This window comes from Talpa europaea, assembly GCF_964194135.1.
Source record: "Talpa europaea genome assembly, chromosome: 11".
In the NCBI taxonomy this organism is placed as follows: Eukaryota; Metazoa; Chordata; class Mammalia; order Eulipotyphla; family Talpidae; genus Talpa; species Talpa europaea.
The window spans coordinates 98,387,597-98,412,805 of NC_140078.1; the positions used below are offsets into that span (position 1 = coordinate 98,387,597).

General features: G+C 45.4%; 1 protein-coding gene across 3 annotated transcripts in view; it reads left to right on the forward strand.

Annotated features, from left to right (window-relative positions):
• Positions 1-18,010, forward strand: part of TMCC1 (transmembrane and coiled-coil domain family 1) — a gene marked incomplete at both ends in the record, with an annotated part of 102,382 nt that extends 84,372 nt beyond the window's left edge. For all 3 annotated transcript variants that reach the window (XM_084247105.1, XM_084247107.1, XM_084247106.1), the window contains 3 exons: positions 1,469-2,403; positions 14,723-14,858; positions 17,696-18,010. In XM_084247105.1, coding sequence (XP_084103231.1) covers positions 1,469-2,403; positions 14,723-14,858; positions 17,696-18,010 — 1,386 coding nt within the window. The remainder of the gene's footprint in view (positions 1-1,468; positions 2,404-14,722; positions 14,859-17,695) is intronic.
• Between the last annotated feature and the right edge of the window lie 7,199 nt (positions 18,011-25,209).

Genomic DNA, 25,209 nt, shown 5'->3' on the forward strand with positions numbered 1-25,209 from the left:
ATTCTTATTTCTCTAAGGTGGTTCTTTTTTTTTTCTCTCTCTCTCTCTTACTGCTCAAGGGAGCAGTTTCTAATGCCCTTTTTGCATGGGCCTACTCTGATTCACTACCTCAAGCCACACCCAGGGGCACTTTCCTGAAGGAATTCTCATGCCCCCCACAACCACCTGCAGATAGGAAACCTGACTTCCCTCTAACCTGGGCTAACTGCTTTTAGGCAGGATAGTTTAAGCTTTCAGATCTGAGCTATGGGGCTCTTCTTCAATTCCTGTGAATGGTTGCTCACTCATAGGAGCGGATAGTCCTTATATGTTTAGGAGTTCTTTGCCCAATAAAGACCTTTACTGGATATAACAAAAAAAATTGAGCTCTGGAAGGCCTGAATTTAGTGGTTGACTTGTTTAACTACTTATCTCTTACTGCTCCCGTCCCTGAGTATTTTTATCTTTGCTGAGTCTATCACAGTTATTTGGGATTTGGGATTTTTAACTCTCAAGAGTGTAAAACATTTATCCTTGCCACTTTCAGCAGTACTTTCCCATTCTTACCTACACCCATCTCCTGCTGCCAATTAAGTGTACCTATTAGAATAGAGAGAATGATTCCCTCACCCTTCACACAATTTGAACAAAAAGACTGATAAAAAATGGGATTTTTATATCTGTCTGGTAAGATACCTATTCTCAACATTGTTGGAGAACCATAATCTGAAAAAGATTGAAATTACAGTGTCTGAATACTAAAATGACTTTCCATATCATTAAATTGAAATACAGAGTTACCTTGTTTTACATAGACATGCGTCTAAACAAAAATGTGTGAAGAATGTAAATATATGCTTTAAACTACTAGAGGAGCTTTGTTATTTGAAAAAATACTGTACTGAATCTTCTAGCAGGGCTTCCCGGATGGCCTAGAAGTTAAGTCTCACTGCTACCACCACGACAGCTCGGCCTGCTACTGGGGACTGAGTTTGAGTCCATCTCCAGCCAGGGAGCTGACCCACATGGTGCAGCCAGGGAGCTGACCTCTCCTGTTTGACCTACTGCTCCCCTTAGTGTATTTCAGTAGATCTGCCTGTTTTGATCCCCACTCTGTCTATGGTGGATTCCTCTCACTCCCTGCACCTTTGGCCTGTACCCCAGTTCTGCTACACTAAATAAATAAATAAATATATAAATAAGAAATCTTATCTTTAAAAAAAAAATCTTCTGGCAAAGGAAGAATAGCCACAGTTTACATCTTGTGCAAATCCTTTTTTATAGCTCTGTTGTATGAAGATATGTATACTTGTATGAGGATACAGTGTCTAAGAGAGAGTCAGGGCATGTTACAGTACAGGGGGAATTAGGTCAGCCCTCTGTGTTAAGTCTGAGAGTAGGTAAGTTTTCAATACATTTGCGCCTGTTGATTCTGGAGAGGTTGTCCTCTTGGGCTCCTTCTAACATCCACCACTTGCTTTTACCCTAGATTGAGCGGTTGGAAGTAAGTAACCTCGCCCAGACTTCCAGTGCAGTGGCCTCCAGCACCGATGGCAGCATCCACACAGACTCTGTGGATGGAACACCAGACCCTCAGCGCACAAAGGCTGCTATTGCCCATCTGCAGCAAAAGATCTTGAAACTCACAGAACAGATCAAGATTGCACAAACAGCTCGTGACGACAACGTTGCTGAGTATTTGAAGCTTGCCAACAGTGCAGACAAGCAACAGGCTGCCCGTATCAAGCAGGTCTTTGAGAAGAAGAACCAGAAATCTGCCCAAACCATCCAACAACTACAAAAGAAGCTTGAGCACTACCACAGGAAGCTCCGAGAAGTGGAGCAGAATGGGATACCCCGGCAGCCAAAGGATGTCTTCAGGGACATGCACCAGGGTCTGAAGGATGTGGGAGCAAAGGTGACTGGCTTCAGTGAAGGTGTGGTGGACAGTGTCAAAGGTGGACTTTCCAGCTTCTCCCAGGCAACTCATTCAGCAGCAGGGGCTGTGGTTTCAAAGCCTAGAGAGATCGCCTCACTAATTCGGAATAAATTTGGCAGTGCAGACAACATCCCTAATCTGAAGGACTCTTTAGAGGAAGGGCAAGTGGATGATGGGGGAAAAACTTTGGGGGTGATTTCAAACTTTCAGTCAAGCCCAAAATATGGTAGTGAAGAAGATTGTTCTAGTGCCACTTCAGGCTCAGTGGGAGCCAACAGCACTACTGGAGGCATTGCTGTAGGAGCATCTAGCTCCAAAACAAACACTCTAGACATGCAGAGCTCAGGATTTGATGCACTATTACATGAGATCCAGGAGATCCGGGAAACCCAGGCCAGACTAGAAGAATCCTTTGAGACCCTCAAGGAACATTATCAGAGGGACTATTCATTAATAATGCAGGCCTTACAGGAAGAGCGATATAGGTAAGTTATATGAAATTAAAATCCCAAATTATTTATGTCTGAAGTCCCCCTCCGTTTGGATATGAGGGAGTGGTTTTAAATATCTTTTGTTTTGTTTTGTTTTGTTTTAAAAGATCTTTGTAAGGTATCTTTCTCTGAAGTATCCAGAGCACTTTAAATATGTCATGTGTCATCTACGTGAGGTTCTGATTGTAGAGAACAAAAGAGAGGCACATGATGTTAAATGCCTACAAATTTACACAGGAAGGAAGCACTTTAGTTCAGAGGATGAAGATTACAGTAGTTCTCTTTCACTTGTGTAAGTCTTCATTTCAAATGAATCTCAAACTCTCTAAAACATTCCACCTTTTATAAGCACAGAACCACAAATTATTGTACACTCTTGCTATACTTCACTGAAAGATCTGTGACCCTCGTAACTGTAGAAATCAGAGAGATACCACTCAGCCAAAATGCAATGTGCCCTGTAGATATTTGGCCTTAAGCATGTTTCTCTGGGTAGTTGGTGTAGAAAGATGTGACTAGAAGTAAATCCAAATAAGCCTGTCTGTTACTTTTATTATTATGAATTGGCTGATTTTTGAATGGGAGTGGGCTTCAACATGAAATGATTGTGTAGTAGTCAGCATTCTCAAGGGGCCAAGTGCTTTGAGTCCTAAGCTGTACTAAAAGTAGAAGCTGGTCTTTTTTGTGTTTGTTTCATATTACACTCACTACTAGACCACTCTTAGTTGTTTCCCTTATGTGTCCTTTCCTCTTGTTTCTCCTATATGCAGATAGAAACAATGAATCTGCTCATTGAGATCCAAACTTTGTCAGTCAGTTACAGGCTACCTCTTAAGACTGGCACTAAGGGCCAGTCTTAGGGGAGCCACAGATAGAGTTGGACCTTGAAAGACCTGGCTTCTGGCCCTGTTCCCTTTTCTAACTAGACAGAGTCCTCAATACGCCATGATTTTAAGGGTAGAACAAACCATCTCTTAAGATCTTTCACCTTTTTTGTTCAAAATTGTGATTTCAATCTCATATTGAGACTTTTTACTCAAAGGTCCTCCCTAAATCATTATAACTGAAAAAGAACTTTAGATACCTAAATATGTTTTGAGCTTAACTATGTGAAAACAGAAAGCCGTAAACACTGTAAGATCTTTTTTTTAAAGTAGGTTATGTCATATTTTGGCAGGTGAAGTCCTCCCTCCCAACCCCCACTCCCACCTAAAGATAGTAAAACACATGAAGATCTTGTTGTAGGGTGACAATTTCAGACATGATTACTTAATCTTGAAAAAGTGCTTCAGCTACTGCATAAGATCAAAGATAAGCCAGGGCTCTTTTGAGTCAAATTCCTCACAAGTGAGAAACTGGGTGAATATTAGGCTGGGAAAGCTTCACCTAATGCATCACCCGGGGTGTGGCTCAAAAGTTTGGAGCCATCTCTGAGAGCCATGGTGCTTCCCCAGTTGAACAGCATGTCACTAGGACAGGATGGCCGAAGAATCTGGTAGAGCAGGTATTGAGAAACAGGAAGGACTGGATTCCGAGACTGACACCAATAGGCAACTGTGAGAGCACGCTACTTTATTAATGCTCAGATCCTTACCCATGTTTGACCAGAACAGAAAAGCATAGCTGGGGTAGGGGACATGGTGTGCGGTAGGATCTTGAGTAGATTCTTAGCTGAATTGGGGAAAGTAGATTTTCCCACCTTACCTCTTTTTTTTTTCTTAAAAGATTTATTTATTTATACAAGAACCGGGGTACAGGCCACATGCACAGGACGGTGAGAGGATTCACCAGATGCAGAGCGGGGAGCAGAACAGGCAGATTGACAAAATACACTGCTGAGGGGAGCAGCAAGCAAGACAGGAGAGATCTGCCACGCCATGTGGGACCCTCGTCGGCCAGCCGGGATCGAACCGGCACTGCAGAGGCTGTGGACAGCTTCACAGCACTGCACTCAACTGCCTGCGCCACCAGGGAGGCCCTCCCACCTTACCTCTTGTTACCTCATTTGTGTTGAAGCCTAAAAAGAGACTAGGAAACACTGAGCTAGTTTTCAGTTGAAAAGGAGAAAGCAGGGCCTCCCCTGTGGCGCGGCGGTTGAGCGCTGGGTTGCGAAGCTGCCCGTGGCCTCTGCAGCACCGGTTCAATCCCCGGCTGCTCCCCGGCCACTGGAGGAGGCTCCCACATGGCGCGCAGACCTCTCCTGCCGCCCGCTGCTCCCCTCAGTGCTGTGTTTCATCAGTCTGCCTGCTCTGTTCCCCGCTCTGACTCTGACTCTGGTGAATTCTCTCACCCTCCCGCGCTTCTCACTGTACCCAGTGCTTGTATAAATAAATAAAAATAAATCTTAAAAAAAAAAAAAAAAGGAAAAGAAAGAAAAGGAGAAAGCAGGGACTTCCTGGTGGCACAAGATGTTGAGACGCAAGCTATGAAGCTATCTGCAGCCACTGCAGCACGAGTTCAATCCCTGGCCAGGGAGCTACCCACATGGCACAGCAGACCTCTCCCGCTGCTCCCCTCAGCAGTGTATTTCAGTCAGTCTGCCTGTTCTGTCCCCCACTCTCTCTCTGATGAATCCTTTCACCCTCCTGCACCTCTGGCCTCTACCCCAGTTCTTATATACATAAATAAATAAATCTAAAAAAAAAAAGAAAAGGAGAAAGCACAAAATCAGTCTCCCCAAAACTTTCAGTGTGTGGGCAACACATTATTTTGAAGGCAAGAAACAGCAAATGACTCAAGCATGTAGGGAACAAATAAAAGCTTAGAGGAACTCTGTGCAATTTGAAGACTTGGTAATGACAGCACTAATGCTCTGGCACACCTCAGATCATATTGCTGTCTTCCAAATATTTTGTATCATTTAATAATCTCAACCACCCTTATAATAGTTGTCATTATTTTGTTTTATAGAAGAGGAAACTGAGAATCAGATGAGTAAGGTCACACAGCTAATTAGTATCAAAATTAGCAAACAAATTTGGACTTTTCCAATCTCAATTTATGAACTAATTAATTTCTTTTCTTTTTCTTTTTCTTTCTCTTCTTTCCTGCCTCCATCCTTCCCACCCATTCCTCCTCCATTACTTCTTCAGTGGATAAATTTGAAAGATTACATCTTTTATTGATGGTCTCAACTTTCATAAGAATACCTCTTAATTGGGATTTTGTTCTGTTACAAAAAGCTAATTTGACCCAATAGTCTCAGTTTCTGTTTCAAACTTGTTATCCAAACCTAGTCTACATTTCCTCTGAAGACTCTCGGATCAATTTACAGTTGAAAAACAGGCCTAACATTGCTGTACAATCCTCATTGACGTATGATGGGTTTAGTGTCCTGATAAACCCGTTATAAATTGAAAGCATTGGAAATCAAAAATACATGTAGGGCCTCCCCTGGTGGCTTAGCTGTTGAGCGCTGGGCTGCGAGGCTGCCCTCAGCCTCTGCAGCGCCAGTTCGTTCCCTGGCCGCCAGCGACGGTCCCACCAAAAAAAAAAAAACATGCAATACACACCTAGTCTACTGAATACCGTAACTTAGCCTCCTTCAGCACTCTCAGAACACTTGCATTAGTCTCCGGTTGGGTAAAATCATATAGCACAAAGCTACTTTATATAACAAAGTGTTGACTGTCTCATGTAATGTGTTGAATACTGTCCCGGCAGTGAAAGGCAGAATGCTTGTGTGGGTCTCATTACCACACAATATACCACACTGGTGGTTTAGCCTTGCGACCGTGTGGCTGCCCGGCAGCGGGGCTCGCTCTCACTGCCCGGCTTCATGAACGCGTGTCATACAGCATATCACTAGCCTGGGAAAAGATCGAAATTTGAAATCTGAGGCATGGTTTCAACTGAATGCATATTACTTTCCCACCATTGTTACATCAAACGATCATCAAAAGTCAGCGACAATCTGTTTCTGACTGTATCTCTTGTCTTGCGCCCAGTGAGAGTAAAATTATATTTAAGCGATCACTTGTTCAGTTAGCGCTCTAAGTGGTCTGTGCCTGCTTGGTTATTAGCCTCGTTACTGACGTCCTGCCTGTGAGGACTGTTCACAGTGACTGCCCCATCTGTATTTTTGCTCTTATGACTCAGTGCAATTTAAAATATCCTGGACTTAATACAAATGTCTCAGAAGCTGATTTCCAAAGGACAGTAATCCCCTTAAAATAGAAACTTTCTAAATGGCATCACTGTTCACGAACACCAAAATGGTCTTTACATGACATTGTTTTAAAACAGGCAATAGCTGAATAAGATTCTAAGCCAGATCTCCCAAGAGGAAAAACTACAGAAGGAATCTGTAAAACTGCCCACGAATGTTTTCCTAGTCCTCTCCTATTTCCAAAGCATTCTGCCACAGCTGAGCTTTCTCCCATGGTAGTTCATTAGTATAGTTCACCCTCTGCAGGAATGGGACTTGTTGCCGATTTTTAGCAGCAAATTAAATATATGTTCAACCATTTCACTGTGCAGCTGATGAAAGTCACTTTACCCCTCTGGGCCTAGGCATCTGTAAGATGAGATTAACCTGGACATCTGAGGGCTCTTCTATCCCAGAAGTACTGAGAGAACCCAATTGCTAGTTGCAAGCCTGTGCTAATACTTTATGGGATGAGGAGCTGGCAAGAATAATCTGAAGGCCACACAGATCCCATAACTTAAAAAAAAGTCTAAACCTTGCCTCCTGCCTTTATAAAATACATGATTTATCATATACTTTAAAAGGCTTATGGGAGAGGAGTAGAGTAAGGGAGTTATTACTATTCTTATGTTCTTATTGTTATTATGCAGAGTTATTTATCTGTTACCACTTTGTGTGCCAGATGGAGTATATGAAAAATATATGCCAGTCAAAATCATATATTAGTAGGCTCAAGAAATATCCACCCCCCCCCCATGTCCAGAAAGCTTTAATTAATGTCATGTGGAGGGGTTAAAATCCTTTACAGGGAGTTCTTGGTTTAAAAAAATCATTTATGAAGGACTATACAGAATTTACCTTCCCTTTCTGCCCTCTACTTAGTGGTTAATATTTAATGAGAGGATGAAGGTGTTCTTTCTGTGAATTCCCAGCATGTCTGACTTCTGGTTTATAATTCAAACAGGAAGTAAACACTAGCAAATCAAGTAAGCCAAAGTGGTTATAAATTTAATAATGGGAGCAGTGGAAAGTCAGTGAGAGACAGAATATAGGTGTTTTCTTCCTTTAGTTGTTGTTAAGGTTTTGTATTTGATTAATAATAGCACAGGGAAAAAAATGTTTTTAAAGAGAAAAGTTTTTTAAAAATTTTTTTAAAACAACAAGCATGAGCCAAGTGGTTCAGAGTCTCACTACACCTCACTAACCGGAGAAGACACTGTGTATTTCTGGGCCCCGTGTTTATTAATTATAAATTGGACTTCCTGGGCCTCCCCAGTGGTACAGTGGGTTGAGCGCCGTGCTGTGAAGCTGTCCGCAGCCTTTGCACGCAGGTTCGATTCCCGGCCGGCCAAGGAGAAACCCACATGGCGCAGCAGACCTCTCCTGTCTCGCTTTCTGCTCCCCTCAGCAGTGTCCTTGGTCCGTCTGCCTGTTCTGCTCCCACTCTGTTTCTGGTGAATTCTCTCACTCTCCTACGCCTCTGACTGTACCCCAGTTCTTGTATAAAATTTAAAAAAAAAAAATTGGACTTCTCAAGGAGGAAGGAGGTGAGGATTCATGTAGAAATATCCTCATGAATCTTGAGTTCCTTGGAGGCAGACGCTATACATTAAAAGGCTTATGGGAGAGCAGTAGAGTAAGGAAGTTATTATTGCTGTTATTATTGCTGCTGGTGTTTTCATGTTTTGATGTGTACAGTGATTAAGTAGATTAGATTGAACCCTAAATTCCTCCCACACACACACTCCTCCACCCAGCCTAGCACCAGAGCATTTTTGCTGTGTTCTTTGTGTTAACCTGTTTTCAGACTCCACATGTGGGTTATATAGTCCACAGAGAGGCTGATGGCATTCAAAAAATATTTGGAAATTGCTAAGCATGATCTGGATTCATGATTTCATTTTGTGAGTTGAGAGGTTGTGAGAAGAGATGAAAAACAAACTTCCATGACCTGGATGAACAGATTATGGAAAATATTTTAATAATGACAGGCTAATAAGGTTCTTTCAAGTTACTGAGGCAACCCAGAAGATCTGCATTCCAGGACAGCAAGGGCATCTGGCCAGCTTCTTTCGTTCATCAAATTTTACAAAAAGCTTCAATGTTGATGGCTTTCTCACTTTCCTCCCTGATGTTTCCTGCAGATGGGAGGTGCTTGCTATGGTAACCCAAAGACAACTGTTTGTATGAGTGTGGTAGGATTTCAGCTACACAATAACAGCTGCAACTTTTCTATTCTTTCAGAAAGTCATCATTCTCCAGGTAATTCTTATGACTTGAAGAGGGAAACAATTGCTGGTAGTTATTAGCTGGTGAATTAATGGAGCAGTTTCAGCTGGGCCTTTCATGTTCTGCAGCTTCCTGTCACCTTAGCAAAGTCTCCTAACATGTTCGCCTATTTCATCTGTGGGGAAGTAGAGCTCATTCTACTAACCCCGTGCTACTCTGCTGTTGAACTCCTTGCTAACAAAATACTATCTCTGGGAACAATAGTTACATTTTCTCATTTGGAAAAACTCAGTTTGAGGAAAGCTTGCTGTTAATTTTCCATGTAACTGAGTAAATCGTTCAGTCTCTAAAGGGCTTTATTTTCTACTAGAGCATGATGAGAATTGGCAGTTTCTACTCTTTCTGTAGATTTGCAAAGATTAGGTAAAATTTACTTGAGACACGATCCCTCACACATGCCATAAAAGAAAGGTATCAATAGATAGGATGGTTTTGGCAATTTAAAGGAAAACTTGAGGCAGGCCAGTGAATGAAGCTAGTTGAATTGAGCCAGGCAATGGCAAGAACCCATTTGTACACTTGTGTTCGCCTTCCTGATGAGGAAATAAGAGAAATTTGTGACCAGAGTTGAGAAGGACAAAATAAGACATGGTAGTAGCCTTCTGTGTAACATTACAGGTTAAACACCATAAATACACTGGAACCGCAGAAATTCCAGAATATAGAAAGCTGAGAATATGGAGATAAAGAAATGGAGGATTAGAGACAAAAATCAGAAATAGGAAGCCTTAACCAGTAAAGCCACAGAGCACTTGAGAGCACGTGGCAGTCAACAAGCCATCTTCTGCAGGTACCGCCTCGCGATTATGGAGAGAACTGGGAAGAGCAACAAACAGAAAAACGCAATCAAATCTAGGCATGTGATCTACCTCACCCATTAAGCACCCTTTTTGTGCCATTTAACTCCTGTTTATTTTTTTTTTAATATTTTTTTTTAATAGAGGCATGTTTATTTCTTTATTTATTTGTTTTGTTTGTTCTGTTTACACATGCACTGGGTACAGTCAGAAGCGCGGGAGGGTGAGAGAATTCACCAGAGCCAGAGCGGGGAGCAGAGCAGGCAGAAGGACCAAGTACACTGCTGAGGGGAGCAGCGGGCGGCAGGAGAGGTCTGCGCGCCATGTGGGACCCTCCCCAGGTGGCCGGGGAGCAGCCGGGGATCGAACCGGCGCTGCAGAGGCCGCGAGCAGCTTCATAACCCAGCGCTCAACCGCTGCGCCACCGGGGAGGCCCTCCTGTTTATTTTTTTTAAAGATTTATTTATTCATACATACAAGACTGGAGTACAGGCCAGATGTGCGGGAGGGTGAGAGGATTCACCAGAGAAAGAGCGGGGAACAGAACAGGCAGATTGACTAAAATACTTTGCTGAGGGGAGCAGTGGGCGAGACAGGAGAGGTCTGCTACGCCATGTGGGTATCGCTCTGGACTGGCCGGGATCTAACCCGCGCTGCAGAGGCTGCAGACAGCTTCATAGCACTGTGCTTAACAGCCTGCACCACCAGGGAGACCCTTAACTCCTGTTTAACCCTACAGTTACCCTTTGAAGTAAGTAGATTGCCTCTTTACAGATTAACAGGATCACCCACACTAGAATTGCAGAGTCAGGATTTGAATCCAGAACCTGGGTTGATTCGATACATCAGCTGACTCAAACTGCATTAAAAAACACCAGTGAAAATAGGGCCAAAGTGGAAAGGAGTGGAGATCCTTTAGATTCAGTTTGGGATGAACCAAATCTCCCTGGTTCCCAGAACAACTGACATTTTGGTGACTAATATATGATAAATACTAACGTCTTATGAGGTCCAAAAGTGTTGGGAACAAGTGTTGAGGACATATAAGTACTCTGTGATTCATACATAGTCACATATAGTGTTATGTAAGTATAGCATTCCCCCTTTACAAAGAGTGAAAAATCTGAGGCACAGGGGCCTCCCTGGTGATGCAGGGGTTAAAGTCTCAACAGTATGTAGCTATCACATGAGTTGGATCCCCAGCTAGGGAGCTAACCTACACAATGCAGAAGACCTCTCCTGCCTCCCCCACTGCTTCCCTCAGCAGTGTCTGCCTGTCCTGCTCCCCACTGTCTCTGGTGAATACACACACACACACACACACACACACACACACCCCACCCCTCACCACCACCACCACCACCCCCACCCCCGCCCCAGCACCTCTGGCCTATATACCAGTTCTTCTACACAAAAATAAAATAACTAAAATCTTTAAAAAAAAATCCTTTCTAGTCAAGGAACCTACTTTTAAATCTTTTAAACAGTCCTTTAAATATTTATGGCGGGCCTCCCCGGTGGTGCAGCGGTTGATCGCTGGCTTGCGAAGCTGCCCTCAGCCTCTGCAGTGCCGGTTTGATCCCTGGCTGCCTGGCGAGGGTCCCACGTGGCTCACAGACCTCTCCTGCCGCCCACTGCTCCCCTCATCAGTGTATTTCGTCAGTCTGCCTATTCTGCGCCCTGCTCTGGCTCTGGTGAATTCTCTCACCCTCCCGCGCTTCTGACTGTACCCAGTGCTTGTATAAATAAATAAATAAATCTTAAAAAAATATATATTTGTGGCATATTTCTCTTCACAATATACTGATTTTAAAGGGGTGGAAAGGTACATGAAAGAGTGATAATCTTAGAGACATACAGAATAGGGATTGAGATACTTGGATTTATTTAGTAGTTAGCCTAGTATAGACTAGTAATAAGTGATGACTGCTGCTATTGTTACTTTCTAATCTGTACTGATAGTATGTATTAGCTATTATTTAATATCAAGTAAAATTCTTCAGTAATCCTGAAAGACTTTACAATTTCTGGGCCCAAGAGGTTTGTGTTGCAGTCAGTGAAACACACGCCAGAGATGTTGCCTGGGTCTGCTTCCATCACATGCAGACTGGCTGCCACTCCTTCCAGACTCCCCCCATACCACCCAGCAGCAATTCTTAATTTGGGAGTTACTGGCTGCTAGGCCCAGCTCTTCCCTTGAATACCAAGGCACTGATACTTTGGAGCATCCCTTTTAAAAAGCCTCCAGCCCTTCTCTGAGAGAGTGATGAAATCATCAAACACTGAAAACACCACCTAAAGGTAGGCAAAAACAGAATGATTATAAAAAGAGAATATATTAATATAATCTTAGGGCATTTAGTGAACTTAAAATTTGGTTAAAAATCAACTCCAGGGCCTCCCCTGGTGGCACAGGTGGTTGAGCGCAGCGCTGTGAAGCTGTCCACAGCCTCTGCAGTGTGGGTTTGATCCCGGCCAGCCGGTGAGGGTCCCACATGGAGCAGAAGACCTCTCCTGTCTCACCCGCTGCTCCCCTCAGCAGTGTATTTCATCAGTCTGCCTGTTCTGTTCCCCACTCTGTCTCTGGTGAATCTTCTCACCCTCCCGCGCATGTGGCCTGTACCCCGGTTCTTGTATAAATAAATAAATAAATCTTTAAAAAAAAAAATCAGCTCCAAAGGTGGTACCTGTTTCCCAGCATGAGCCCTGGGCAGCAGATGAAGTGAAAAGCAGAATCACAGAGAATATCAGCCCTACTAACACATAAAAGGTGCAAATGCTTTCTGATCAATTGTTCAGTCACTTTAGTATGAGTTTCAGTGTGAGAAAAAGCTGTACCGATATCCCTCGAGGATAAAGGCAGACTAAATAGAATTCAGTAACATAGTAAAAGGGTCAGACTTGCCTTTACAAAAAGAGGCCTGGGAGGAGGGAGGGAGAGGGCGGGGCCAGGGGCCAGGATGGACTATGGTGGAGACCCAGGTGACCACACCTGGGGGGAGAAAACCTATATTGTGGGAAAAACAAGGGTGAAAATAATGCTATGTCATAATTTAAAAAAGAAGGTAAAAACATGTCATTGTGAAAGTAGAAATTAATCCAGATTAGATAGTCCTTAAAATTTATGCACATATTTTAGGAGCTAGGGTCACTCCACCAAGACTTTGCTTTGTCACATTTTTTTCATCTTGGAAATTTAACACCTGGGACTTTCTAAAAAACTGCATTCTATACATCAGCAGCCGAATGTTTATGTTCACTAACTTTATGTGATTTTAGTTTTTATTAAGTAATTTCACTGAGGAGAGAAATAAGAGGCAATCGAAAAAAGTCCTTGTTTCTTAGAGAAGAAATGGAGTTTAGTATATAATTATTATATAATTTTTTGAAAGAATGTTGATGATGCCACAGCATAAAAGTGACCTCAAACTGAGAACTTCCGTGTACTTCTTACAAGTTCGTGTGCTGTATAGACGCACTCTAAATGGTTAAAAGCCAAGGCAGGGGGAGGGGACTTTGAAATGTTTGGGTTTGTTCTGGCATTTCTATTTTTTTTTTTAATTCAGAGGCCTGTGTGTGCTGGTGTCAGGTGTGCCCGCCTGGCTGTGGGGCATGTGCTCCTTGTGGAGCAGGTGCTCCGTCTAGTCTAGTGTCTGGCTGGAAAGAGCTCTTTCTCTGACAGAGTAGCTTCCATTCTAGTCACCGGGAGCTGGAGGTGTGTTTACTGTCCCTTTCTCATCTTTTTAAATGCGTGATCTTCAAACTTTCTCCCAACTACTTAATTCTCTTGCTTTAGTTTCTCTACACCAACCTTCCCATGTGTCCCGGTCATCATCCTGGATAGCCCGTTTTCCTGCCACAGTGTGCTCGTCATGTCGCCCTCCCTCCTCTGCAGGGAGATAACTAAATTTACTGTCCATTACGGATTCCCAATTCCCTGCCTGCTTTTTAAGGCCAGGTTTCCCTTATTTTCTCCAGCATAAATATGTTCCAGCTGCCCTATACATTGCTGCTGCTTATCCTATGTTCTTTTTTACCTGGCATCTCTGCTCACAATCTTTAATCCTGCTCTAGGCCCACTGTCCTCAGATGCCCTCCCCAGGTCCCACCTGTGTGTAGAATAAGCCCCACATGTAGTCTAAGTACTAGAGACCAAAGGTGACTCTAATGACCCCTGCTCCCAAGGAACCTTATTTCCCGCCATTCTCCCTGGTTTTTATTTAGCTACACTGACCTGTTTTCTTCCCTCAGACCTGCCAAGCTAGTTCCCATCTTCAGAAATGTATACTTGTTGTTCCTCTGCTTTACGATACCCCTTCCTCTACACCTTTGTGCTTCATCCATGACATTATGCAAGTTACAGCTTGTTAAAGATCATTGAACCAGGGACAAGGCCTACCCTCACGATGCCATCTTAACTAAGCACTCTGCTGTGTGCTCATGGTGGTGGTCTTTGGATTATTAATCCATCCCTGCCTCCTGTCTTCTGCCTTTAGAGTGTAAGCTCCTGAGGGCAGACCCTCTGTCTTGCTGACCATAGTATTCCCAGCACTCTGAACATGCCTGGCACACAGTGGGTATTTGTTGACTGACATGTCTACACATCACACTTGGCCATGAGAATGATGGTTCCGAATCCTGAACATCTAGGCGAATGACATGTCCAGTGTTAGAATAAGCTACTGGTGACTGCTAGCAGGTCAGTTTCCACTTACGTGCTCTTTATATTCTCATTAGACCTGCTTAGCTGTCCTTGAGTTTTGCCTCACCCATATGCTGCTCAGAGCAGAGTAAAAACTGCCTCCATGTTATGGGTGTGCGCCAAGCTAACCAGGGCCTGGCTTCACTACCACTGCTGCGTGTGCTGAGAGGAGGTGGCAGAGCCATGTTGCTGCTGTGATAGGGCCTGTGACGAGCTGCCCACTCCCAGGACTAAGAGCTCTGTGTATCCTGCCACCCTGGGCCACTCACTCAATCTCTGCTTTTATTTTCTTTTGCAGAGTGGATTTTGGGATTGGATGTGAGCGATACCAGGACAAATGCCGAATGCTTAAAATTCTAACTTTTCCCTTTTTCTTAGATGTGAACGGTTAGAAGAACAACTAAATGACCTAACAGAACTCCATCAGAATGAAATCTTGAACTTGAAGCAGGAATTGGCCAGCATGGAAGAGAAAATTGCATATCAATCCTATGAACGGGCCCGGGACATCCAGGTTAGCATAAAAGGGTCAGGTGTAAAAGCAAAAGATGAACGCCAAGTAGAATGATGGGTGCCACAGGCTGGGGAGAGAGGAGGGTTCTGGGAGTGGTTATTTAACGGGTACAGTTGTAGTTTTCTAAGATGAAAAGAGCTACAGAGATGGATGGCGGTGATGCTCATGCAACATGCTGAGAGTATTTGTTAACTGGTCTGTACACTTAAAATTGACTAAGATGGGGCCTCCCCGGTGGCGCAGCGGTTGAGCGTTGGGTTGCGAAGCTGCCCGTGGCCTCTGCGGCGCCGGTTCGATCCCCGGCTGCTCCCCGGCCACCGGAGGAGGGTCCCACATGGCGCGCAGACCTCTCCTGCCGCCCGCTGCTCCCCTCAGCAGTGTACTTCGGTCCTTCTGCCTGCTCTGCTCCCCGCTCTGGCTCTGGTGAATTCTCTCACCCTCCCATGCCTCTGACTGTACCCAGTGCATGTAAAAACAAAGCAAACAAACAAACAAATAAATAAATAAAACATGCCTCTATAAAAAAAAAAATTATTAAAAAACAAAAAAAAATAAAATTGACTAAGATGGTAAATTCTTCACAATTTAAAAAAAGAAAAGGGGCTTTCTAACACTTGCTACAACATGGATGAATCTAGAAAACACAGCCAGTCACAGAAGACCACATGTTGTTTGACTCCATTTACGTGGAACATCCAGAACAGGCAAATCTATGGAGACAGAGGCAGATTAGCAGTTGCCAGGAGCAGCAGGGAGGCGGAGGGAGTCTTAGCTAAGGGGTTCTTTTTGGGGTGAAGAAAATATTCTGGAATCTGATAGTAGCAGTGGCTGTAGTTGCACAACATTTTGAATTTACTAAGTGCCACTGCATTGTACACTTTAAAACAGTCAGTTTTGTTACATGTATTTTAAAAAAAGCTTTAGGGAAAAAAAGATAGGATAGAGTCGCAAGAAACTTATGCCAACTAGAATGTACCTGTTGTTCAGTGAGGTACACGTCTCAGAAAAGGATACCATCTGGAGGCGGCGTGCCTGCTTGGGTTCACGGGAAATGTAGCCTCAGTGTATGGAAAACCACACACATCATGTCTGCTGGTTGTGCTTCGAGAGCTCCTCCAGCATAGCCCTTGGCCTTCTGGCCCACCTTCTCCTTTGTGTTAAAGGAGGCTTTTGCCCTTGCTCCAAACCAACCTTTTACAGGCATATTACCCAGCAGTTTGTGAAAATAATACGTGCGGCAATGATGTTAAAGCTAATAGCCTTCTAGTTTACTCTATGGGGAAATGAAGTATTTAACTTTTTCTCATCCCAGTTGGGAGGTATTTCTAAGGATACAGTTGGTGGTTTCTTATGACAGCATCTTGAAATAAACTAGTCTTTAAGCAGGGAAGCGGTCCAGGAAACTAGTATGACAGCGGCATAGAAGAATGAAGGGAATGTCTAGACCATTTGCCCAGCTGCCATCTTCTCCAGGCCCTGGAGTTCTGTTTATGTTTTAGCTTTTCCTCAAAATTATTCTGAGCTGGGAGTATCGATTTTTTGTTCATTTTCTAACTAGCTTCTGTCAAAAGTTGCCTGGCCTTTGCCTCAAATCCCAGGAAACTTGGACCCATTGAAACCAAGGCCAGAAAAACTCAGGCTCCCACCACTGCTGAACTTTGAGGGATAGCTGACCATAGCTGGGGAAGTAGGTTCTGTCCTCTGAATGTTACAGTAAATTTCATACGAACTCATGGGTTAAGGTCATGGCACTTGAGAGAAGCAAGCAGTCCCTTGTAGCTTTGGTGTAGTGTTTGGAGGGTGAACTATTGATCAGAGAAGAACCCTTTCCACTCCCGTCAGGGAATTACTTGACTTAGAAAACCCCAGTGAGTGTGCACAAATATGTCCAAAGAATGTTTGCCTCACCGTCGTTAGAGTGGAAAAGTTGTAAATGACCTAAATCTCTCCAGTAGCGAGCTGTGTCTCTGCTATCAGATGCTGTGTGGCAGTTAAAAAGAAAGACATGGATCTCTATGTATTGATATGGAGAGATTGCGAAGAACCGCTATTGAGTGAAAACAGCAAGCTGTTAGCTCGTACAGTATGATAAGGTGTGTACTCAAACAGGTGAAAGATGGCACATGACAAAACCACAGTGCCACTTCAATGGCAGGGACTAGAATTGAAGAAAATAGCAAGACTGTTCTATTTGAATTTCCTTATGTTGAACAAGTATGTGTGTCCTGTGCAGCTTACCAGTTTTTAAAATAAAAAATTATGAGAGGTCTGATTAGAATGTTCAGAACCAAATCTGAGTGTGGCGACTGCCTCGTGTGAGCCTTCCCACAGCAGTGCCATGGAGGAGAGTCTGGTGAGGGGCCTCTCGCAGTCAGGGCTGTGGCATACTTTAAGCCTTTGGCATAAGCTCAGGATGCACCTGCCTCATGCGAGGGGCGTGTCAGCTGCTCACAGTACATGGGAGCAGAAGCCTTAACTCTTTTTTTTTTTTTTTTTTTTATAGAGGCATGCTTTTTTATTTATTTATTTATTATATTTGTTTGTTTGTTTTGTTTATACATGCACTGGGTACAGTCAGAAGCGCGGGAGGGTGAGAGAATTCACCAGAGCCAGAGTGGGGAGCAGAGCAGGCAGAAGGACTGAAGTACACTGCTGAGGGGAGCAGCGGGTGGCAGGAGAGGTCTGCGCACCATGTGGGATCCTCCGCCGGTGGCCGGGGAGCAGCCGGGGATCGAACCGGCGCCGCAGAGGCCGCGGGCAGCTTCGCAACCCAGCGCTCAACCGCTGCGCCACGGGGAGGCCCAGAAGCCTTAACTCTTCCTTGTTCTGGCCCACAGGAGGCTCTGGAGGCGTGCCAGACCCGCATCTCCAAGATGGAGCTGCAGCAGCAGCAGCAGCAGGTGGTACAGCTGGAAGGGCTGGAGAATGCCACTGCCCGGAACCTTCTGGGCAAACTCATCAACATCCTCCTGGCAGTCATGGCAGTCCTTCTGGTCTTTGTCTCCACGGTGGCCAACTGCGTGGTTCCACTCATGAAGACTCGCAACAGGACGTTCAGCACTTTATTCCTTGTGGTTTTCATGGCCTTTCTCTGGAAGCACTGGGACGCCCTCTTCAGCTACGTGGAACGGTTCTTCTCCTCCCCCAGATGATGCTGGCGCAGAAGGCAGTGCTCCCTCCCCTCTGGCGAGTGCATGCAGCGGAGCATTAGGCAGCAACTTACCTACTCTGAAGTTTTCTACAACAAAAAAGAGTTGAGTGAATCTGTTTACATTTAGAATAATGTTTTTTTTCTTCAAGAGACGCAATTGCAATAGTATTTTTTAGATTTTATCCAAGAAGTTTTTTGGGCAAAAATCTTGGATCATTTTTATGTAGCATGATTTCCTTGGGATGCAAATCTTAAATAGTCCTTTAACATGAACCACCAATCTGGAGCACACCGAAGGACATTCTAAATTGTGGCTTGAAGGACTGCACTAAAACCCACTAAAAAGATGCGAAGACCTGATTAGGGAAACCCGTTCAACCTAGCACCCTGCCTTGTCTGGGCCCACCACCTCTCCCTCCAGACTGACTTTACTGTGAAATCCTGCCACATTCCATGTCTGAATCTTTGGATTCAGGGTGGATTTCCCTTGTCCATGGAAGAAACATGGATCTCCCTGGCTTTCTCACCCGCGCTGGCCATTCATGCTAACCGTTGGAAGTACCATCACTTTCGTAGCTGGTCCCTCAGCCTTGGCTGGGACACAGAAGTGAGAGCATCATGCCCCAAAGGATCACTGCACAGGTCTGCTACAGTATTTGGAAGTAGCCCTCTGAATACTTCATTAAGCGAAATCCCTTGGCCGCACTTTGAAGATTTTTTTAAATGTGTTTAGTCACCAACTTAAAAAACAAAAATCCGATCAGCATACTTGAAGAATGTAATACTCAGACTCTCAGTGCTTCCTTACGGTTTCTAATAGGATTTTTTATTATTGTTATTATCATTATCGGGTTTTTTTGGAAAGGGTTGGGAGGGTCTTTTATTTTTCCTTTGAAATAAAGAAGTGATGTTTTTAAATGAAGAGATGTGTGGATATTTAAGTGTGCTGCTCCCCTTGTCTTGAGTCAGTTTGAGTAAAGGAAGATTTGCTGTAAATGCTGCCCTCTGACGCCTTTGTTTTGAGATGCAGCTTAAACTTCCTCTTCTGGCTGCTGCTGCTGCTGCTTTTTGGTGTCCTGCCACCCCCACACCACCACCTTATGGGCTTGGCTTGGTTGGAGAGGAAAGGGGTGTGCAGGGAGAGGGGGAGCCTGCTTCCACAAACCAGCATGAGAGGACAGATTGTTTTGCCTCACGAAAATGTTCACCCAGTGACTTTGGGCTGGGGTTGTCTTTAGGAAAAGTTGAGATTATATGAGAATCGTAAGTAATTCCTGTTGTTTTCTTAATTTATTTTTTAACACCCCCTAATGACTGAAACCAAAGTAATGTGGAATCTGCTGTCTGCATTTTGGCCCCAGCATCCTTAATTTCAAAGCTTTATTCTGTTTACCTGAGAGAATCAACCGAAGGTGATTCTCTAAAGAGCAGAAAAGGAAACATCAGGTTGGTTAGAAGGAGCCAAGGCTTGGGGTGTGAGATGCTGTCCGCTTCCTAGTCATTCAGACTGACTTATTAACATAGCTGTGCGCAGTGGACTTCTACAGACAAGTTTAGGAAAATGGACTGGGCCTTCTCCCCCCGCCTGGAAACAGGGCCTTCTCCACCATCCTGGTAGAACGACGGGCTCTTACAGTTTATCTAGAAAGCTTGGTTAATCTTTTCATACTCATGGTCATGAATCACAAATGCTGTTTCCTCTTGGCCTCAGTTCAAGGGATGAGCAGCCAAGAGATGAGCAAGGGGCACATAGTCTGCCCTGGAAGGAGGGGCAGAGCGTGCTTTGCCTCCTGCCCCCAAATCAGGAAATTTATTTGGAGCTGGATTAGCATTGCCTTCTCTGTCCGGGAGGACAGGCCACACGTCAGCTCCGGCCTCCTGTGGCTTTGGCAGGCTGGCCTTCTCAGAGCCAGCATGTTGTTTCCATAATCATTTTGGTATTTTAACTCAGGTACCCCAGTTTTCACTCCACCCCCAGATGATTGTAGTACACCTGTTAGCTCTCAAAATTAGTTGCCCTCTCAAAATTAGTTGCCCTCTCAAAATTAGTACCCAGAGCAGGAACCATAGGGGTGATTTTACTTCTAAAAAGTAATTGGAACCAATTCATGTTTGGGCCAAAAATCGTCCCCAAACCTACATATTTAAAATGTTAACTTTGCCTAAAAATATCGCAGTGACTTGAGACAGGAGTGCCAGGTGACACCACCACATTGTTGAACCGGCACCACTTGTCCTGACTTTCTGCTTTAGCTTGATTGCTCAGAGCAAGAAAGAGAGCCCCCCAGGTACTGAAAAGGTGCTCTAGCCACAGTCCTCCAGCTTCGCTAAGAACCTTGCGTGTCCCCTAAACTGCACAGAGGTTGCTAAATTTTTGAGGGCACTGAAAGTCACTGTGATATGTATTGAAATTGCCCCCATTTGCCTTGGGGGCAGTTTCTACCAAAGGAAGGTTTTAACCTCTGGAAAGCCCCCCCCCCCCCCCCGAGCTCCCAGCCAAACAGGCCCACGCTAACTTTCCACCTTCCTCTTGAACTGTCTGAGGAAGGACCTTCAGTCTAGGCCGAGCGCAGCAATGGCTTCCTAGCTCGCTCTTTCGTTCCCGGGTGACTGACCAGGCCCAACAGTTGTCTGCATTTAATGCTGTTTGTAACCATGCACCTGTTCCCATGCTTCCCCCACACCCTGCTGCCCATATCTGTCTGCCTTTGAGTTTCTTTGCGTTGTGGCTGTTCTTGAATTCTCTTTGTCTATTCATAACTCGTCTATAACCTCCCTCTCATGGTGTAATGATTATTCTGTGGGTGGAAATTTACCCTTTCTTGAATGCTTCTTCTCTTTTAAAGACTTGCATTCCCTTTGAAATGAAGCATTCCTGGATTACTTGTTAGCACTGGTGCGTGAAGCTGGCTGTGGTACCCTGGGTGATTAATATTTTACCTTTTTAATGATATAATTGAAGGGCACATCTGTCTGCTCCAAATTCAATTCCTTAATATATACTCAGTGGATCCTAGCAAGGAAGGCTTTCTACTCCACTGCTCCTAAAGAAGCAAAAGTAGGTTAAATTTTATTCTTCACTGGCTGGGGTCTTCTCTCTCCTCTCTTACCCCCTCTACTCAATTGAGGTAAAAGTCTGATACCAAGAAAAATAGTGGGATTAAGCCTTCCTTGCTAGCCATGTCCTAAAAATGGTCATATTTTCATGTGGTCTTTGCTGCATTTGGTTTTGTTTCTGATTTCATACCCCTTTGAGGTACAGTCAGAGGACATGTCAAGCTCCCAAGTGAGTTCTGGTGAAGAGCTGCCTTTCAGCTTTGGAAAATATGCATCTACAACAAAACCAAATACAACCAACAATCTGACACAGGCAAAATTATGGTTCCCACCCCCAAATGAAACTGGGGGTTTTTGAATGTGGCTCTAAGAGTTAACACTTTTGTCTGTGTGTTGTGTATGCTAGGTGATCCCCTCAGTAGGATTGACTACTAGACTGTGTGTTTTATCAAAGTGTGTAAGAATAAAAACTCACTTGCACGAATTGAAAAGTACAGAAATGACACTTGTGAACGTGTGAACATTAACACTGTAGTTGATAGATCTTAAGCTGCTAATTGTCGAGAGAGAATTACATTTATGTTTGGTCTGGTTGCTGCAGATTCTCAGCAGCACTTTTACTGTACATACGAATTGAAATAAAGACCTCAGCTATTAACGAGGTGGTTGGACTCGGGTTTGTTTGCTCTTTATTTTCACATACTCAGTTCCTGGTGACAAATTTGTCAGTCTGAAGACTTTTTACTCATTGTACATGAGAAAGTGTGTGCTGTGTGTGCTGTGCGTGCATGTGTGCTGTATGTGTGCACGCACGCGTGTGTGTATGTGTGTGCATGTGTGTGTGTGTGTGTCTGACTACTATCTGAAAGCCGTGACTGACAGCTGGGCAGCCGTCATTGTCTGCCTGGAGCTTATCCATATCATTTCAGACTGTCACTTTGCCACAATTCCTTTAGACTAGGTGAGACTGCCATTTAGTTCTTTGGAGGGGCGTGGAGGCAGTCCCCCCAAATTCAGCATCTGATGAACAGTCCCTGCCCATTCTTACAATGCTTTCTTAAACTGCTGCAATGGATGCACAGACATAGTTTGTAAAACCCTTAGCATTAGAGCTCTTTATATGCATAAGGGATTACTGTCCTGCCCAGGCCCATCTGGCTTTGTTACAGGGGTTGTAATTTCCGTTGTGACTTTTCCTTGATCTCTGAGAGGCCTTTGAGAATCCCAAAGCTCTAATCTTATCTCTGACACATACCGAGTAGGGTCCTGATGATTTGTTCCTTCACAGCCCAATCCAAATGGGCTGTTTGGGCCACACTGCGGCTCACTAGCTCTGTGCCTCTCACCCGTCATGATCCTGCCACATAGATGTTGTGAGAGGAAATATATAATTTCATGCCTGCTTTCATCTAATGTTTTGGGGAGCTAGAGACTGGCTACATAGATCTGAGATCCCACGAGATTGCCCTTAAGCTTCCCGAAGTGTAGACGGATATGCCATGTACAGTTTGCCAGCCTCAAGGGCTCCCCGTAAGCAGGACACACTGCAGGACACATCCTCGTGGTATATCCTGAGGCCCACAGAGCAGCCCCACCTAGATGCTACATCGTCTCTCAAAACTTGCTTTATTTGGAGAGTGGAAGACTAGACAGGAGTCTGGAAAGCTGGGATGTAGAAGGCAGATGGGTGAGGCAGGGGAGGCTATGGCCAACTGGAAAACAGGCCTCATCTAAAGGATTCACATACGTGGTTTAAACTCAATGTCTAAGCACCTAGGCAATGGTGGCCCCAAGTCTAGGTAGTGAAGAGCAGCCAGCACTTACTGAGTACTTACTGAATACCAGATGTGATGCTTCTGCTTGACATGCCGCAGCCACTTCATACTCCCCACAGGCTGCCACAGCGGTATCCTCCGTGTCTGCGGGAGGAGACTGAAGCCTGGGTTCACGCACAGCCCTCTGGTTAGGAAATGGTGAGTGAGTGTGATAGGAAATATGCTGAGGGCCTCCCTGGTGGCACAAGGGGTTAAGACGCAACCTATGGAGCTATCTGCAGCCACTGCAGCACGAGTTCCATCCCCGGCCAGGGAGCTACCCACATGGCACAGCAGACCTCTCCTGTGTCACCCGCTGCCCCGCTCAGCAGTGTATTTCAGTCAGTCTGCCTGTTCTGGTCCCCAGTCTGTCTCTGGTGAATCCTCTCACCCCCACACGTCAGGCTTGTACCCCGGTTCTTGTATGCATAAATAAATAAATCTTTAAAAAAAGAAAAAATAAAAGGGCCTCCCCTGGTGGTGCAGCGGTTGAGCGCTGGGCTGCGAAGCTGCCCACGGCCTCTGCAGCTCCAGTTCTATCCCTGGACGCCGGCGAGGGTCCCACATGGCACGACAGACCTTTCCTGCCGCCCGCTGCTCCCCTCAGCAGTGTATTTCGTCAGTCTGCCTGTTCTGTTCCCCGCTCTGGTGAATTCTCTCACCCTCCCGCACTTCTGACTGTACCCAGTGCTTGTATAAATAAATAAAAATATATATATGTTGGTGCAACATTATGACGAAAGATGGTGTCTGTGACACGGAAGTGAAAGAGTTACACTAAGAAGAAAACAATCAACTCAGCGGAAAAATGGGTAAAGGTTATGTGGAAATCGTTCACGGGAAGAGAATGACTCACCAGTAAGTATTCAAAAGCAAGCTTCCAGCTTCATGTAAATCAGCATATCAAAGGGGGAGAGGCCATGTGGGATAGTACGTGCTCCCCCACTCATGTGGAGGATATTTGTGTTGGTGTAAGAGATGTAAGCAAATACATAGAAACTAAACTGCACAGTAAATTGTGCCCGGTGGATGCCTCTGGCCCAGGGGCCAGGAGGGTGAATCGGCGGTGACGGCTGACTCGTGTAGCGTATGAATCTCTGGGTGTGACTGTATTTGGGGAGTTTTTTAATTAAAAGATACCAAAACTGTTCAAAAATACTAGGTCCATTACGGGGAGGCGAGAAGAGTCGTTGATAGTGTTCCTAGTGCCACGTCACACGAGGCCGCCTCTTGCTTTGGGGGTATTTTGGAAGGGTCTCTGGGCCAGGCTTGCACCGCCAGTTGGGCTTCCTTCCAGCCCGTCTTCTGGCCGCGGTGGCACGCGTGGCCTGCTGCCAGAGGAGCCGCAGCAGCCGGCACCGCCTGCTCAGCCGTCCCTCTCCAGCAGCCTCTGAGAGCCTCTCTGTGCAAGGCTGAGCTGTGCCGTGGCGGGTCGGGGAAAGAGACGTGCAACGAAATGCTGTCGTGACAGTCAAGCCACGTGTGGGAGCAAAGCGGATTTGTCCTAGACGGGCCCTTGGGCAAGGCTCCGTGGAGGTGGCGTGTGCGCTGAGGTGGGGGGCCGGGGGTTGGTGAATGGAGAGGGAACATGGGAGAGCAGCCCCCGCTGATGGAGCGATACTAGCAAAGCCACCACGGTGGAAAAGCGCGAGGTGAGTGGTTCAAGCAGAGGATGGTGTCCGAGGGACTGCTGGGCTCGGGGGAAGAATGTGTCCATCAGTAACTGTACAATGGTGATGGGGCCTCCCCGGCGGCGCAGCGCGCTGAGCGGGGCTCTGTGAAGCTGCCCACAGCCTTGCAGCGCCGGATGTCCTGAGCAAACGCCATGGGGGCTTTGTGGACGCCACCCCCCACGCCACGGGAACTGCAAATCCCATGATCCCCAAGGGGAAGGTGGCTTGGCCACGAGGAGTGCTAAGACTTTGCCAGCTCGGCGGGTCACTGGGATTCCAGGCCAGCAGAGCGGGTAGGACGCATTTAGGAGCTTATCTCCCTCTTTTTCTCCCTGAGTTACTCATTTCCCCATTCCTCTTGCCCTTGTCAATAAACCTTTTATCAGCCTTGTGTGTGTCTGCAGTTTAGCATTCATAAGTCCCCTTTAAGGGTGCGGGTGAGGACCCACAGTCAGGAAACCCCATTTTATATCGGGGTTTGCCCTGTAACAGCTCGATTCCCGGCCAGCCAGGGATACACCCACATGGTGCGGCAGACCCCTCCTAGCTCGCCTGCTGCTCCTTTCAGCAGTGCTTTTGGTCCGTCTACCTATTCTGCTCCCTGCTGTCTCCGGTGAAGCCTCTCACCCTCCCACACCTCCGGCCTGTACCCCAGC